At 40.6% G+C, this 15,588-nt stretch overlaps 1 protein-coding gene across 1 annotated transcript; it reads left to right on the plus strand.

The window, feature by feature from the left end:
• The first annotated feature begins 11,669 nt into the window (after positions 1 to 11,669).
• LOC120110237 (cytochrome P450 71A1-like) lies at positions 11,670 to 14,705 on the plus strand. The gene is made up of 2 exons (XM_039124641.1): positions 11,670 to 12,560; positions 13,843 to 14,705. The coding sequence occupies exons 1-2, from the start codon at positions 11,679 to 11,681 to the stop codon at positions 14,458 to 14,460; spliced, it is 1,500 nt and encodes a 499-aa protein (XP_038980569.1). The 5' UTR covers positions 11,670 to 11,678; the 3' UTR covers positions 14,461 to 14,705.
• The last annotated feature ends 883 nt before the right edge of the window (positions 14,706 to 15,588 follow it).

Here is a 15,588-nt window from a genome sequence, read left to right on the forward strand (position 1 = left end):
AATTCAACATGATCGAACCAAGCATGTGGAGATAGACCGACATTTCATCAAACAGAATCTAGAAGAGAAGATCATTCAGTTCCCTTTCGTCAAATCGGAGGAATCAATTAGCTGATATCCTTACCAAGGCAGTTTCCAGCCGAAACTTCAATGACGCACTTGACAAGTTAGGTGTTAGAGATATCTACACACCAACTTGAGGGGGAGTGTTGGCGTGAGTCTCTCTCAACCAGCCAAGAATGGAAAGAACCTATTTAGGAATCCCTTCATTCGGGGATTCCTAACCGTGGGTATGAGCCCCTCCATCAGCCGAACATGGAAGAAACAGATATAGAAACTTCTTCATTCGGGAATTCATAGCTAAATGTAGCTGTAAATACTTTATGGAATTACTAGATTTAGGAATCCCTTTATGCTGGGATTAATAGTTTCCTAAAATAGCTTCTCTTGTATCTCTATAAATGTATATTCATTCTTTACGGAAAAAAAAAATGGAGAAAGAAATTTTACAAAAACGACAATCCCCTATTTATATCTTAGGGTCCTTGCTTGGAAATGGATGGGGATGTTTGATCCCTAGTGCAATGGTATTTGCACTTATAGCAACATCAGAGGGGGTGGGGGTGGGGGAGTAGGAACGGAACCGAAGGGAAGCCCCTTGAACATCGCTATACCAACACACCATCAAGAGGTTTCAGGTACACTAATAAGCAGGTGAGGACCGTCGGAGATGGAGACCAGCAGTGGAGATCAGGCTATCTGAGATGGATAGGGACAAGTAGGGTTGACCCCCTGCCCCAATGGATCGATATTTGCGATCCTCTCTCCAAGATCGATCCATCGATCTACCTTGTCTCCTCGAAGAAGCACTGATGCACCTCGATATCAATCCACCATGACAGTCAAATCTCCCCTAAAGGGAGGTTCCATAACTTAAAATAGAAATGTTAACCCAATGGTTTCAATGGTTTACTATTTGATTTTGATGATAACAAATAAATAAATTTAGTTCATTATTATGATTATAGCAAACGAATGAAAATTAGAAATTGAGATTTTTTTTGAAGGCAGATGTTGGAATTCTGAACGTGTGTTAGTATTTAAGGCGTAATGTTTATTGGATATAATATTAATACAATTCTTGTTGATATAAAAAGAAGACTTATTTATCTAAAACTTTTATATTCAATATATTTTTAAATTTGAATGTTAGCTATGAGTAATAGGGTTTGAAATCTGTCTATCTATAACTGTAATTCAGGCTGACATATGTTTACTCTTTTAGCTGTAACTTTTCAACCAAATGTCCTTTTGAGATGATTCTTGTCAGGTTGGAAAGATAATTTAAAAGGTTAGAACTTTGTATCTAGCCACTCAACCTTTGATTTGTCAAAAATGTGCGGTAAAGCAGAAAATCAAATCTGAACCGAATCTGCCTATATTAAATGTGTTGAAAAAGGGTTTCCAAAGCTTCAAATTATTTCAAACAGAAAAATCGCTTCTCAAGCCTATAAAAGGAGGTTCATATCTCATATTGCAGCAAGAGAGAGTTTCATAGAGTTTGAATGGAAAATCAAGAGAAAGCATTCTAGTTCAACCTATATTGGAGAAGAATAGAAGATTTTGATTCGTCAAGCTTCCTTTCTCTCTTCTTTCTTTCTTTGTGAGCTTCATTTGTAAATCCAACTCCTTGGGAGTTATTACACACCTTGAGTGTGTCTCACATATTTGTTGTGAGAAGGTGAGAGAGCCTTCGTGGTTTTGTGAGAGAGAGATCGAGTAGATCTCTTGGAAGAAGTCAGTGGACTTCTTGACTCAAAACAAAGTAGTTTTGAGGGGAAGAGATTTTTCTGTAAAGGTTACAAGCACCTTGGAAGCTATTGCATAGTGAATATCAAGAGAGGTCCTTGAGTAGTAGACTAGGCATTGGCCGAACCACTTTAAATTTCGGTGTCTTATTTCTTCTCTATTTTCTTTGCTTATCTTGTTTTAAGTTTATCATAGTATACTCATACACATAAGATTTCACCTCTAGCACTCTATTTCTCAATTTGCATAAAGCTTGAAATTCTTCATTATTTTTGCAATTTGCATACATTTGCATACTTGATTTTTATCTTCATTTTTTTTGTTTATAAACCTAATTCGGGCCCCCCCCCCCCCCCCCCCCCCCCCCCCCCCCCCCCCCCCCCCTCTTGGGTTGCCTAGTTGGGCCAACAAAAAATAAGGTTTTTCTGAGAGCGGAGTATGGACTATCAGTTATGCAACCTCAATCCTATCTGGAACATCTTGTTTTTGGGAGTGTTTGGTTCTTTTGAAGATTTGAGAATTTCTCTCTTTTCAGCAATAAATGCTACTAGTAGATCGAGTCTTAGGTTAATGTCCTTGAGAATATATTTTTGATCCCTTCATTCCAGCCAAAAGGCTCTAAAAGAGTAGGGATAATGACATATTTTTAGGGAATATAGAATTTCTATTAGTATGAGTTTGATAAGTTGACACTTGACACCTAATAGCTAGATATGTGATCAATGGATTCAATTATTTCTCCATGTAAAGTTCATGCTTCAAAATCTTTCTAAGTCTTCCTTTTCCAATTTTCTTTTGTATTTTTATGATTTTGACATATAACCAAAGGAAGATTTAATCTTTTGAGGGATTTACAGCTTCCATATGGTAATAGAAACCAGACATTTGAGACCATCAACTTTGAGGAATTTGCAGAATGATGAGGATGAGAAACCCTCATTATGTTCCACCTTTTTAATAGATCCAGTAGCTTGGTTTAGTTACTCATAGTAACTCACCTTTTCCTTGTGGCAACACCAACTTACATCCTTTCCTTGGCATTGCACCAAATGCACTATCTTGACGGTCATTGCTGATTATATTGACAATTAGAATGTATAGACTACTTATTATTGACATCAAATGATACATATTTTATCTTAATGAATCTTGTTGTTAGTTGCCCAATCTTTTCCAAAAGAATATCTGTTTTATGAAGAAGATTTCAGCAGGAGTTTGCCATATATGATAAGTTGGTCAATAAGTGCGGCAAGTCCCAAAAGTCTACTGCATAAGTGCTGTACAGTTGGATCGTCAACAAAATTCACAATCTGTTCTCTATCTTGGAAGAGTAACAATCCAAGAGTGAAGTTTCCAGAGAGGCTGATTCTTGAGCTGACTTTTATATTACTTGGGTTAGGCTATTGCACCAGTTATGATGAAAATTCAATTTGATATACTTATCTTGGACCTCAATTATTTGCATACACTCTTGCATTAACTATTTGAACTTTTTCGACTAGTATTGGTGCAAAACTCTTGCATCTCGTCCAAAAAAGCTAGCTAGAAGGAGTTATTTTTGGTTGATGGCCTTGTATAGGTACTCAAGATCTTTTAAGCACATAGTATATATGAGATTAAATATATGCTTGCATAGGTCCTCATATACTTCTTTCGTTTAAGCTCTAGTGTGTTCATCTGACAAAGAGTCCAAATCTGTTGACCCTAGAATTGATTTTGATGATCACAAAACTTTGTGGTATAATGACTAATGTTTTGTATTGGAAGAAAAATGTTATTTTGTAGGAAGAATAGCAAGAGATCTGATGATTTTCAAAGAGAAAGCCAAAAGAATAGTCAAGGAGCGACTCCTGGAAGCCTCGAGTCGACTCTGGCCCAAATGGTAACTTTGGCACAGAGCTCAAGTTGACTCCAACATTCCCAGAGCTGACTCCCATAGGAAAAGACAGAAACCCAATTTTGAAGAGCCCGAGCTCAAGTTGACTCCCAACTTACGCGAGCCGTCTTCCGTAAAGAATTACAGAATGTTATTTTTGAAGAGCCCGATCTCGAGCTGACTCCAGACAGGCACGAGACGTCTCCTATCTCAGGCGAGCCGTCCCCCAGAATGGCCGAGTCGACTCCAAGTCTGCTGACACCTCCAACGGCCAGTTTTCAGAACTTTTCCAACAGCTCTTTTCCACTTTCTGATGGCTAGTTTGGGTCTCCAAGGTTCTCCAAAGCTTATAAACACATGGGAGTACCTCAAGAACAAAAAGAGAAAAAAGCCTATCAAAAGAAAGAGAGAAATCCAAGAGTACCTAAGCTTCCCAAGTCAAAATCCTCAAGTGAGTTTTAGAGCCAAATCTTTGTGTGAGAAAATCAGTCAGAGCAAAAGCAGTGATTCAAGTGAAGAGTTAGCAGCTTGCATTCAAGGCCCTTCATCCATAGTCAACTACTCCTCTTAATAGCTTCAGAGCTTGCATTTATTGTTCAATTTATTTGAGCTCTGTTTTTGTTACAGCATTTAATACTTTGTTTTAATTACTGCTGTAACTGCTTTCATTCTTACACTTGTAAAGATTCTTCCAAACTTAAATTGAAAGTTGTTGAATCAAGAGGATTCAATAAGAAAAAAGGTTTTGGTTGATGTGCCTTGAAAAAAACCAACTAGGTTGTTTGTGAGCCCAAAAAACAAACAGTGTAAAGATTTTAGTTAGTAAGCCTTTGGGAAGAAACCAACTGGGTTCGTTGTGATCCCTAAAAAATAACGAGTTGGGTTGTGAACTCGGAAAACAACCGCACTATAATCAGAAAGGATTATAGTGAAAATTTTCAAGAGGTCTTGGAGAGTGGATGTAGGTACAGGATGGCACCAAACCACTATAAAACCTTTGTGTTTGTGTGTGTGCATTGCTTACTTTGTTTATTGCATTTATACTTCAGTTATTTACTTAAGAATTGTTTTATTTCGCTATACTTAGAAAAAAAGTTTTGAAAAATCCAATTCACCTGATGGGGACATCAGAGCCCTTCATCCAGATGATCTTGAGCCCCCGGATTGAGTCAGACCCGTTTATTTGCATATTTATTTTATTATTTTATTTCTGGGCTTATTTGCATTCTAGGGTTTATTTGTGGTTTATTTTATTTCTGGGCTTATTTGCATTTTAGGGCTTATTTGTGGTTTATTTGTGTTATTTGTGGGTTTATTAGGATTTATTTCTGTGTAAAGGGGTTTATGCAAATTGTGTATTTGGGCCCTATATATAGGGAACTATTTTCATGATTAGGGTTTAATGAAGAATTAAGAAATTTTCTCCCCACCTATTCTCCTCCTCTCTTCTTCTCTTCTTCCTCTTCTCCTCCTCCTCCTCTTTCTCTTCTCCCTCTTCTTCTGTTCTGATTTAAAATCCCACTGAAGTTTTCCTCCAAAATTGGTGCGGCATCAACTTGGTATCAGAGCCACGGCTTTGCCCCTGTTGCAAAAGCCTCGATCCCCCCTTTTCTCGTCCCCCTCTCGGTTCTCACACAAAGAATAGAAGGAGAGAAACCCCTGCGCCAGACCCTCCCCACCCGTCATCGCACCTGAGCCCGCCGCCGCCCTCAGTCGCCGCCGCTGCCTCCCCCACCTCGCAGGCCGCCGCATCCCCACGGAAGGCACCGCCAAAAGCAGAGTCCGTCATCAACAAACACCATTTACTGTTAGCTGTGGCCACCCTGTGGGCCTCAGGCTTTACAGAAGAAAGACACACAAAAAAAAAAACAAAAAAACAAAAGAATAGAAGAAGACGGGTTTGGACGCCCCATCCAAAGCCCCTCTCGTCCGGCTGAGGTGGGGTTCCTCGCTTCCCTGGCCTCGATCGGAACCCAAACCGACGACACCCGAGGAAGAAGGCCGGCGATCGGGCGCGAGAAGAAGAAGAATACGCCCGATCCCGTGTAACCCGACGCCCCCCCTTTTTTTTTTCCCGCCCCACTGTCGCAGTCGAGCGCGCCGCCACGTTCTTCCGTCGTCGTCCGCGGGCGAAGCACGGCGGAGAGGAGCCGAACCCACCTCCCCATCATCTTCTTCCGCTGTCGCAGCCCCGTCCCGCAGGCCCAGCCGCGAAGATCGGCACGCCCTTCCGAACCGTCGGGAGGTTGAAGACGGACTGCGCTTCACAGGTAAGATCCCAAACCCGAAAACCCGCTAGCCCGGGTCCGTTCCAAAAAAAAAAAAAAAAAAAAAGCTCCGCACGTGACCGCACGTGCGTGCCAAAAAAAAAAGAAAAAAAAAAGGTACCTGTTCATCTTCCTCGCCGTGAGCACCCTCGCCACCGCCGTCGCCGCCCGCCTCGCCGCCTTGCCACCGCCTTCGTCCGCCTTCGTCACCGCGGCCGTCCGCAGCGCCGCCCGTCCTTGCCGCGACCGCCGTCGCCGTTCCACCGCAACGCCACCTTCGTCTTGCCGCCCTCGCAACCGCCGGTCCGAGTTTTTTTTTCCACCACGCCGCTCCGCCTGGCCGCCTTCGCCACCCCCACCGCTTCTTCTCCGATCGCACGCCGCCCACTGCTGCCTCCACCTCGCCGCCATCTTCCGAACTCCCATCGCCGTCCCCTCCACCAAAGCCCCTCGCCGCCTCTGGCTTCCCCTCCGTTTGCCGCTGCACCAGACCGCCGCCACCCGCCTGCCGCTTCCTCTGCTCCGCCGCCGGCCGTCCCCATCCCGAACCCCTGTCACCTTCCGCCGCCCCTCTTCCCCTCAAACCCCTTCCTATCTGGCCGAACCCACGCGCCTCCCACCCACCTTCTAAAGTCAACACGGACCGACCCCAGGCCCACGCAGCAGGAGCCTGCCCCAACTCTCTCTCACGAGCCCAAGTCAGCAGGCCGAGCCACTGTAGAGCCCCTTTCAACGGGCCTTTTCTTCTCCAGGGGCCACATCACCCCTCCCTCCTCTCTTTTCAAGCCCATCAGCTGCACTTCGCTCCTGATCGTCGCCCCAGACCTCGAGCGCACCATTCTAGTTGACTGCATCCGCCACAGGTGATAGGTTTCTACTTTTTCTGGCTTGTTCATTTAATTATGTTCTAGTTCTCTTGCATGATAGCCACATTTTGAAAACTTATATTACTGTTATAATTCAGAACATTGAACCTTTCACTTCTGAACCCGTCCTATTACCCTTTAAATCTTGACATTAAATTAGCACACCCTAGTAACAGGACGTTTCTCAACATTATTCGATCAAATTGATTTAGGATCAGAACAACTGTACTACTTGATTGCAATCTAATTTCTTAAATTGAATAATCTTAATCCTTAATTCTGAATAACCGAAGTAAAAATCAGCAACATTTAAATTTTAAGTTATTATTGTGAAGACTTGCTGATTTCTGAAATCATAATAGAGTGCATTAGTAGGTTGTCCTGCATCAAATTTGGTCCTACATCATAGTTATTAGGGTTTCATTAGTGACACTGCATTTCACATCATCACCTAGTGTCATCATTGCATGTCAACCTGTAGTGATATGGAGTACTATTTCAGTCAACCTAAAACCCCTGTAACTACCATTAATTCCGACATTTTGAGGTCTATCAAGGAACAGATCGTTGCCATGCGGGCTGGATACAAGGAATTCACACAAGAGATCCGTGAGCTCATGCAAAATTCTAGGACCCCTACACCGCCAATCCCTGTTGCAGCCCAACCTAAAATCAGTTTGGTTGCACCACCTGTAATCCTTCCCCGTGTTCTTGGGCACCAAACTCAATGTTCAAGATGTCAACAATTCGACCACATAGCATCCCAATGTTCCATTAGGACCTACCTGAGTACTGAACCAGAAGCTAGGAGCCAAGAGGTCGAATATGTCGAAGAAGTTTATGAACCAAATATAGAAGACTATGAAGAAGACTTTGAAGACGAACCTATAGAATTAGATTTTGTCCAAAATGATTTCCAAAGGGAGATTATTGATCTAAGTACAACCAAGTCATTTCACATCACTACTGTGGAAGAGATAGTGACAGATATTGAGAGTCAGTCACCTGAATTGGCACTTGTAGCTAAAGATACCCATGTGGAGTCCAATCTTGAACAATCTCCTATAGTAGTTTCCCTTCTAGAGGAGCTTAATGATGTAGTCCCTGATGATCTTCCGGATACACTTTCTCCGATGCGTGATATCCAACACGCAATTGATCTAGTTCCCGGAGTATTTCTGCCCAACCTTCCACATCATAGGCTCAACCCAAATGCATATGCTAGGACTTGGGATTTAATTTTACCGACAATTGAGTTTGCATATAATAGTTCGGTTCATAAGTCCATAGGCATAAATCCATTCGAAGTGGTGCATGATTATAAACCTAGGCAACCCATAGACCTGTTTTTCATGTCTCATCAGTATAGAGTCTTTGAGTCTGCGCAATCAATTGCTTCACATCCACATTCATTGCATCAAGAAATCAGCAATTGTAGTCATTTTAATAACTTAAAATATAAATTTCTTGCTGATTTACATAGACGTTATAAAGAGTTAAGTGAAAAAGATTACGTCATGATAAGAATTAGGCTTGAACGATTTTCTTCAGATACGTTTAAGAAATTGCAAACTTGTAGTGCAGAACCGTTCAAAATCTTAAAGAAAATCAGTTCGAATGTATATGTTGTGGATCTTCCTGATGACTATGGGATTAGTGCGACATTTAATATTGAAGATTTGGTCCCATACAAAAAGATAATATTCATGCCTTCTGACCCCTTTATTGATATACCTGCCCATGTTGGACACCCTGACCAATTACCTGCTGTTGAGCCACCACTTCCCAAAGTTCATGCACGCAGAGAACAAATAGAACATATATTGGATGAGCAGGTTATTTCAACCAGGAACGGTGGTTACCAACGTTACCTTGTTCGGTGGAAAGGTCGACCAAAGTCTGATGTGACGTGGATTTTCAGAGCACAGTTGCATCGCCTTGACTCCGATCTTCTGGAGCAGTACGACAGTCGGCCAGACCTGTACTCGACGGGGTCGAGTTTTTTTCACCCGGGAGGAGTTGATGGGGACATCAGAGCCCTTCATCCAGATGATCCTGAGCCCCCGGATTGAGTCAGACCCGTTTATTTGCATATTTATTTTATTATTTTATTTCTGGGCTTATTTGCATTCTAGGGTTTATTTGTGGTTTATTTTATTTCTGGGCTTATTTGCATTTTAGGGCTTATTTGTGGTTTATTTATGTTATTTGTGGGTTTATTAGGATTTATTTCTGTGTAAGGGGGTTTATGCAAATTGTGTATTTGGGCCCTATATATAGGGAACTATTTTCATGATTAGGGTTTAATGAAGAATTAAGAAATTTTCTCCCCACCTATTCTCCTCCTCTCTTCTTCTCTTCTTCCTCTTCTCCTCCTCCTCCTCTTTCTCTTCTCCCTCTTCTTCTGTTCTGATTTAAAATCCCACTGAAGTTTTCCTCCAGAATTGGTGCGGCATCATCACCCCCCCCTCTTGGGCTGCATCTTCTAGGCAACAATTGGTATCAGAGCAAGGTTCTTTGTAACTTTTGTAGACTTAACCATTTAAAGCCAAAGATCTATGGCAGCCCCTGTAGGAACTTTAATGGTCGAAGGTCAATCTGAAAGTAGACCCCCACTGTTTGCTGGATTGAACTATAGTCTTTGAAAGATTAGAATGAAAATTTTTATCCAAGCACAAAGCTATGATTTATGAAATCTCAAAGTACATGGTCCACACACACTCACTAACACTAAAAATGAAAAGAAAGTAGTTCAATCAAATGCTATAGCTATGAATATACTTTATTGTGCTCTTAGTGAAAATGAATTTAACAAAATCTCTATATGCTCTTCTGCTAAAGAAATTTGAGACAAATTAGAAATGATTTAATATCAAAGAAACAAAAATTAATTTGTTAACACAAGATTTTGAAATGTTTAAAATGCAATCTTATGAATCTATTTCTGAAATGTTTTCAAGGTTTTCATTATCATTAATGATTTGAATTCTTTAGAAAAACCATGTACTAATGCTGATCTTGTGACAAAGGTACTTAAATCGTTGCCTAAGTCTTGCAAAGGTGACAACCATTCAAGAGGCTAAAGATCTAAACAAGCTATCCTTAGATGAGCTCTTGGGTTCTCTCATGACCCATGAGATGAGCATGATGACCCAAGAAGAGGATAGCAATGGAGGCAAGAGATACTCGGCATTCAAGTCCTCCAATCAGGAAGAAAGCTCAAAAAATGAAGAATCCGGTGATGAAGACAAAGACTTATCATCAATCACCAAGAAAATCAAGAACTTTCTGAAAATGAAGAAAAAGAAGAAACAAGAAAGAAGAAAAGCTTCAGCTGAGGGAGAGCTGAACAAAGAAAGAAAGAAGAAAGGTATGAGAAGAAAGAAAGCCTTGGCCAAGGGGTAGCCAAGCAAGAATAAGAAAAAAAAGTTGAAAACTTGGAGCGACAATGAAGAATTTAGCTCCAAAGAAGAAGAAATTGAGGTAAACAACTTGTGCCTTACGGCACATGATGATAAGGTAAAACCTAAAGCCCTTCTTGATTTTACTATAGATGAATTACAAGATGAAGCTCTATATTATGAACTAAAACAATCAGAAATGAAGAATAAAGAACTTAGGAAAATAAACTCTAAACTATCTGAACAAAAAGAATTATTTTCAAAACAAAAGGATCAATTAATTATGGAGAATAATGATCTAGAGTTAAAAGGTAGAAGATTTAAATGCTAAGACTTCAAAATTCACACAAATAGAAAAGAATTTAGATACAATAGTTACTAATTCTAATCATGTCTTCATAAAATATAATTACTATAGAAGCAAGGGACACTTGGCACATTCATGTCTATTTAAAAACAATATGACTAGAGGAATTAAGAAAATTTGAGTTCCTAAAGAAACAATAATTACTTGTCAACTAGGATTTAAGAAAATTTGGATACCCAAATCTAAAACTTGATTTAAATCAACACTAGGATATTTTGTTTTAAAGCTTGAAATTATTATAAAAGCTAAAAATTAATTCATGCATATATAAAAGAAACAAAACCCTAAGATAGAAGAAGATAAGTTTCTAAAAATGAACAAGTGATTCTAAAGTTGAAAATTTGGTCATAACTATGATTATTTGAAAGAAGCATAATTCAACTTAAATAAATTCTTAAAAATGAATGAAGGAATTTGAATCTGCAAATTAGAAAAAATAGATTGATTTTGATGAACCTTCTTGTGTTAACTTACTTGCCTTAGTTATATAATGGCTTATACTTTGAGTTTAGTTCTATAGAGCTTTTCTTATCTCAAATGGATATGATTTGATACTCGAAAATATAAGTTGTATTGAAACTCATAGAAAACGCATTTATGATATGATTGATTAGCATTGCTTTGTCATTTTCTTTGGAGCATGTGCACGTGGCTCTTGCCCAACAGATCATCGAGAGTTCTGTTCGTTGCCGTATACAACAAATGGCTGGCGCACGCAAGAGAACATATACCACTCCCCGCACCGTAGCCGCCTCTTGAAAGCGGTAGTGGGCGGACACCGAAGTCACGCAACAAAATCGGGAATTGGCATCCCCTCCCGGGCCCATACAAGAAATTATCCGCATCACCTATAGACTTGGCTGCATCATATCAGTGTTTGGGACGAACGAGGAATAGGGCGATCGAATAAACCAGGGTTTCATCAGATTTTTTACCCCCCTTAAACCAGGGTTAACCATGGTTCGTGTTTAAGTCGGGAGAAGCTGTCTGTGGGTGTCTCTAGACCTCACAAACTCTCGAAGGGTCGCTACTCGCTATAAATACGAGGAAGAGATAGCTCACCTCCCAAGACTAAACAAGACATTCAACAGAATGGAGTCCTTGCTTACTCTCTTAGCTTACTCTTGTCTCCTCTTATTCCCAATAGCTGTATTCCTATGCGTCAAGGCCGCCTGGCCGAGCCGGAGGCTGCCTCCTGGCCCGTTAAGGCTCCCAAACATCGGCAATGTTCATCAGTTGGGTGAGCATCCACACCGCTCGCTCCGGCTACTCTCGGAGAAGTATGGTTCCCTCATGAGCCTAAAGCTTGGTTTCATACCAACCATCATCGTATCCTCACGGGAGATGGCCTCCGAGATTCTGAAGACCCAAGATCTCGTGTTTTGCACCAGGCCTCCCCTCGTCGCCTTCAAGCGATTCTCTTATGGTGGACGGGACATGGGATTGTCACCCTACAGCGAGCAGTGGAGACAACTGAGGAGGATTAGCATGTTAGAAGTCTTCAGTGCAAAGAGGGTGCAAGCCTTTCAGTCCATAAGGGAGGAAGAAGTGAACACCCTAGTACAAACTCTGTTAACGCAATCCTCGAGTGGTCCTGTGAATCTTAGTGAGATGTCTTTCTGCCTCTTTAACAATATCACTACTCGAGAAATCTTCGGCAGGAGGATTTCGGGTGATGGTGACTGCACGAGCAGCAAATACCATTCTCTCCTAAATGAGATGATGTCTTTACTGGGAGGTTTTTTTTTAGGGGACTTCTTTCCTTCGATGGAGTGGTTGGATGTGCTCACCGGGACGAGAGCGAGGCTCAAGAGGAGCTTCCATGCCATGGATGAGCTTCTTGAGGAGGAGATCGAAAAGCACATCCATGGTGGAGGAAGCCGAGATGACTTCATTGGTGTTCTCCTCGGGCTTCAGAAGGATTTAAGCCTTGGGTTCCCCCTCACCAGGGATCATATCAAAGGCATCGCCATGGTTAGTATCTTTGCCTCACTTCTTCCTTTACTTTGTTAGAGTGCTACGAGTTATTTTATCAACCTACATGTGCAGAGGAATTATACAATTATGCTATCATCTTTGAGACATCCGATAAAATTGGAACATAATTGTAATAGTAATAACATCATCAACAACAACCTCTATAAATCATATATTAATTAAAATTATAATGAAATAAGCCTTGTGGGAGTCACATATATTGGTAGAATCTTTGTTTTTCAAAACCTAGTGATGGATCATTCCGTATCAACTGAGGCATGTTAAGCCAGAAGCACATCAGATCATTCGATTACAGCAGTTGATCATGCATCTAGTGTTTATAACTGTATATAGCGTCTCCTCGAGACATCCGATAAAATTGGAACGGTCATCGTCATCATATATGGTGCTTTGTTCCCATTTTGGGAGTCATTATGGTTGCACTTATTAATGCCAATAAGTCCATGATGTGAAACATTGGACCATCAATTGATTAGACGAGTATCAAGCCAAAGGATGTTATAATCAAATATGGATCGAAGACTTAGTCATCAAAGACTTCTCCGCCTTGGATGTGGTGTAATTCATATATGCAATTACTTGCCCTGTAAATCCTCACTATTTCATGCTTCACAGGAGAGAGAGAGATAGTTTGACATATCAATGGGACCATGCTTTGAATGCATGGGCTCTCCATCATCATCCCTTGGATGGCCTGAGTTGATAAGACTAGACTTATCTCATCTCCTTACCAACCGGAGAGGATAAGAATACTCTTGGGGTCATGTAGTGATACTCATGTGAGCGAAGCTCTCCGTACAGAACCAGGTAAGATTATATCAGCAAAAAAATCAGGTTAGCTTTTGGCTTGGAGATCCAAAAGTCAGCACAGAAGCGCACATGCTAACCATTTGGCAACTTCCGAGTGGGCCATGCAAGGTGTGGTCCCTAGAGGGGATTAATAGAAGGGATTATATGGGGAAAAACTAGTTCAGCTCCCTATCTCATACTTTTGATTGCTTTTGTAAGACGTGCACTACGTACAAATTCTGCACCATGTAGTTAATAATGATGCATAAATAATTTGTCCTATTCTAAATGCTTTTATTTTCCTCTCTTACACATAAACACTATATAACTACGGTAAATATACATGCTTGTTTCTACATTGTCCATATAAATATATTTACAGTAGAGAAATCATGCTATATTGATTTCTTTAAAAAAATTCAAAAAATTATTTTATATTTGATCTGATAATCACTTCTATATTTGGCAGAATGTGTTTATTGGTGGATCAGACACCTCTGCATCTATCTTAGAATCAGGAATGACTGAGCTTATGAGGAACTTAACAGTTATGAAGAAAGCACAAGATGCAGTTCGAGGACTCCTTGGAAATAAAGGAAAGGTGGAAGAGGGTGATATTCAACAACTTCATTATCTCAAGCTCGTAATTAAGGAAGTTCTTCGGTTGCACCCCCCCGCTCCGTTGCTACCCCCTCGAGAATGCATGCAAGATTGCAAGATCAATGGATGTAACATTCCTAAGAAGGCAAGGGTGTACATAAATGCATGGGCTATTAGCAGGGATCCTCGATATTGGCAAGATCCAGAAGCCTTTATCCCCGAAAGGTTCGAGGGTAATGATATCAATTTCAAAGGGCAACATTTCCAATTCATACCTTTCGGGAGTGGCCGGAGGATGTGCCCAGGAATGTCATTGGGTGTGGTTTCCGTAGAGCTTGCACTTGCCAATCTTCTCTATAGGTTTGATTGGGACTTGCCTAGTGGAATGAACAAAGAAAATATTGACATGGAAGAGCAATTTGGTTTGGTAGTTCGTAGGAAATCACCTCTTATTCTAGTGGCAACACCAGTATCTTTTGATACCTAGAGCCTCCTCCTTGAACCAAGCAAACTTATCTTCACTATCATGGTTGATTGCAAGTATAAAAGAGGATGGATCGATAAAAATATCTACTCTTATGGCAATGAATCTGTTGGGGCTTTTGCCCAATCTCTTCCAAAAGGAAAAGGACTATGTATTATGAAGAAGGTTAATTTATACATATATTTATGTATTTATGTGTGTATATTAGTAAGTATGTAATCAATCAGCTATTTTATACTGTTCGGACATGTATCCAGTCTAAAAGTTTAACATGCTTGATTAGATATCTAACCTATCCATATTCAAGTTTCGATCAGGTCTGGGTTAAGTACTAGGCCTATTTATTGGAGTGATAGACTAGTTAGCGTATAGAGATATTCCATTTCTACTAGCAAGGTGGTTTAAAGAGAGAACTGCAAGCCTTTTTTTTTCTTTTTTTAACAAATGCAACTGATTGATTAATCATACAAATATATAATATTCCAATTATCCTCCTAGCAGGACACAGCTATGCATCAAAGATTTTAGGATCCTACAACCATGACCAGATTCCATTATTCAAATTCCTCACTTTAGTATCCAAAATAAAAAAAAAATCCAAAAGAAATTGACAAATCAATGATGATTTCAGGTTGGCCCAACAACGATAGAACTTTAGAGTTTAGATGGATGAGGTCTGGAGAAGAGCGTGGAGGGATCGAGGGGAAAAGGGGAATCAAAGGGGCTATGAGGAGACTAGGGTTTGATGGAGGGGATTATGGTCCCCAATGGGTCACTAGGGATTTAAGTAAAAAAAAAAAAAAACACTAGGGGCCTACGTACGTGTAGAGTACGTGTAGTATATAGTTTTTGGCTTTACGTACGCCTCGTGAAGTTTTCTTCTCATTACTTATTTTTTTCTCCGAGGAAACATCCACCTCGTCACAAAATTTGTTGTCACATCCGTATCTCATCATTACAGTTGTTGTGAATTGTCAGCTGGGTTTATTTGAAGTTTTTTCTATTTTCTTTCTCCCCGACAACACGTGCCGGCCCGTGGACTTAGTACGGACAGAACTGATTCTTCTTGGACCGGTTACTACGTGCAAGTAAACGAAATAGAATAGTGATTGTGGCAGAACGGGCCTGACG

This window comes from Phoenix dactylifera, chromosome 3, assembly GCF_009389715.1.
Source record: "Phoenix dactylifera cultivar Barhee BC4 chromosome 3, palm_55x_up_171113_PBpolish2nd_filt_p, whole genome shotgun sequence".
NCBI classification, from domain to species: Eukaryota; Viridiplantae; Streptophyta; class Magnoliopsida; order Arecales; family Arecaceae; genus Phoenix; species Phoenix dactylifera.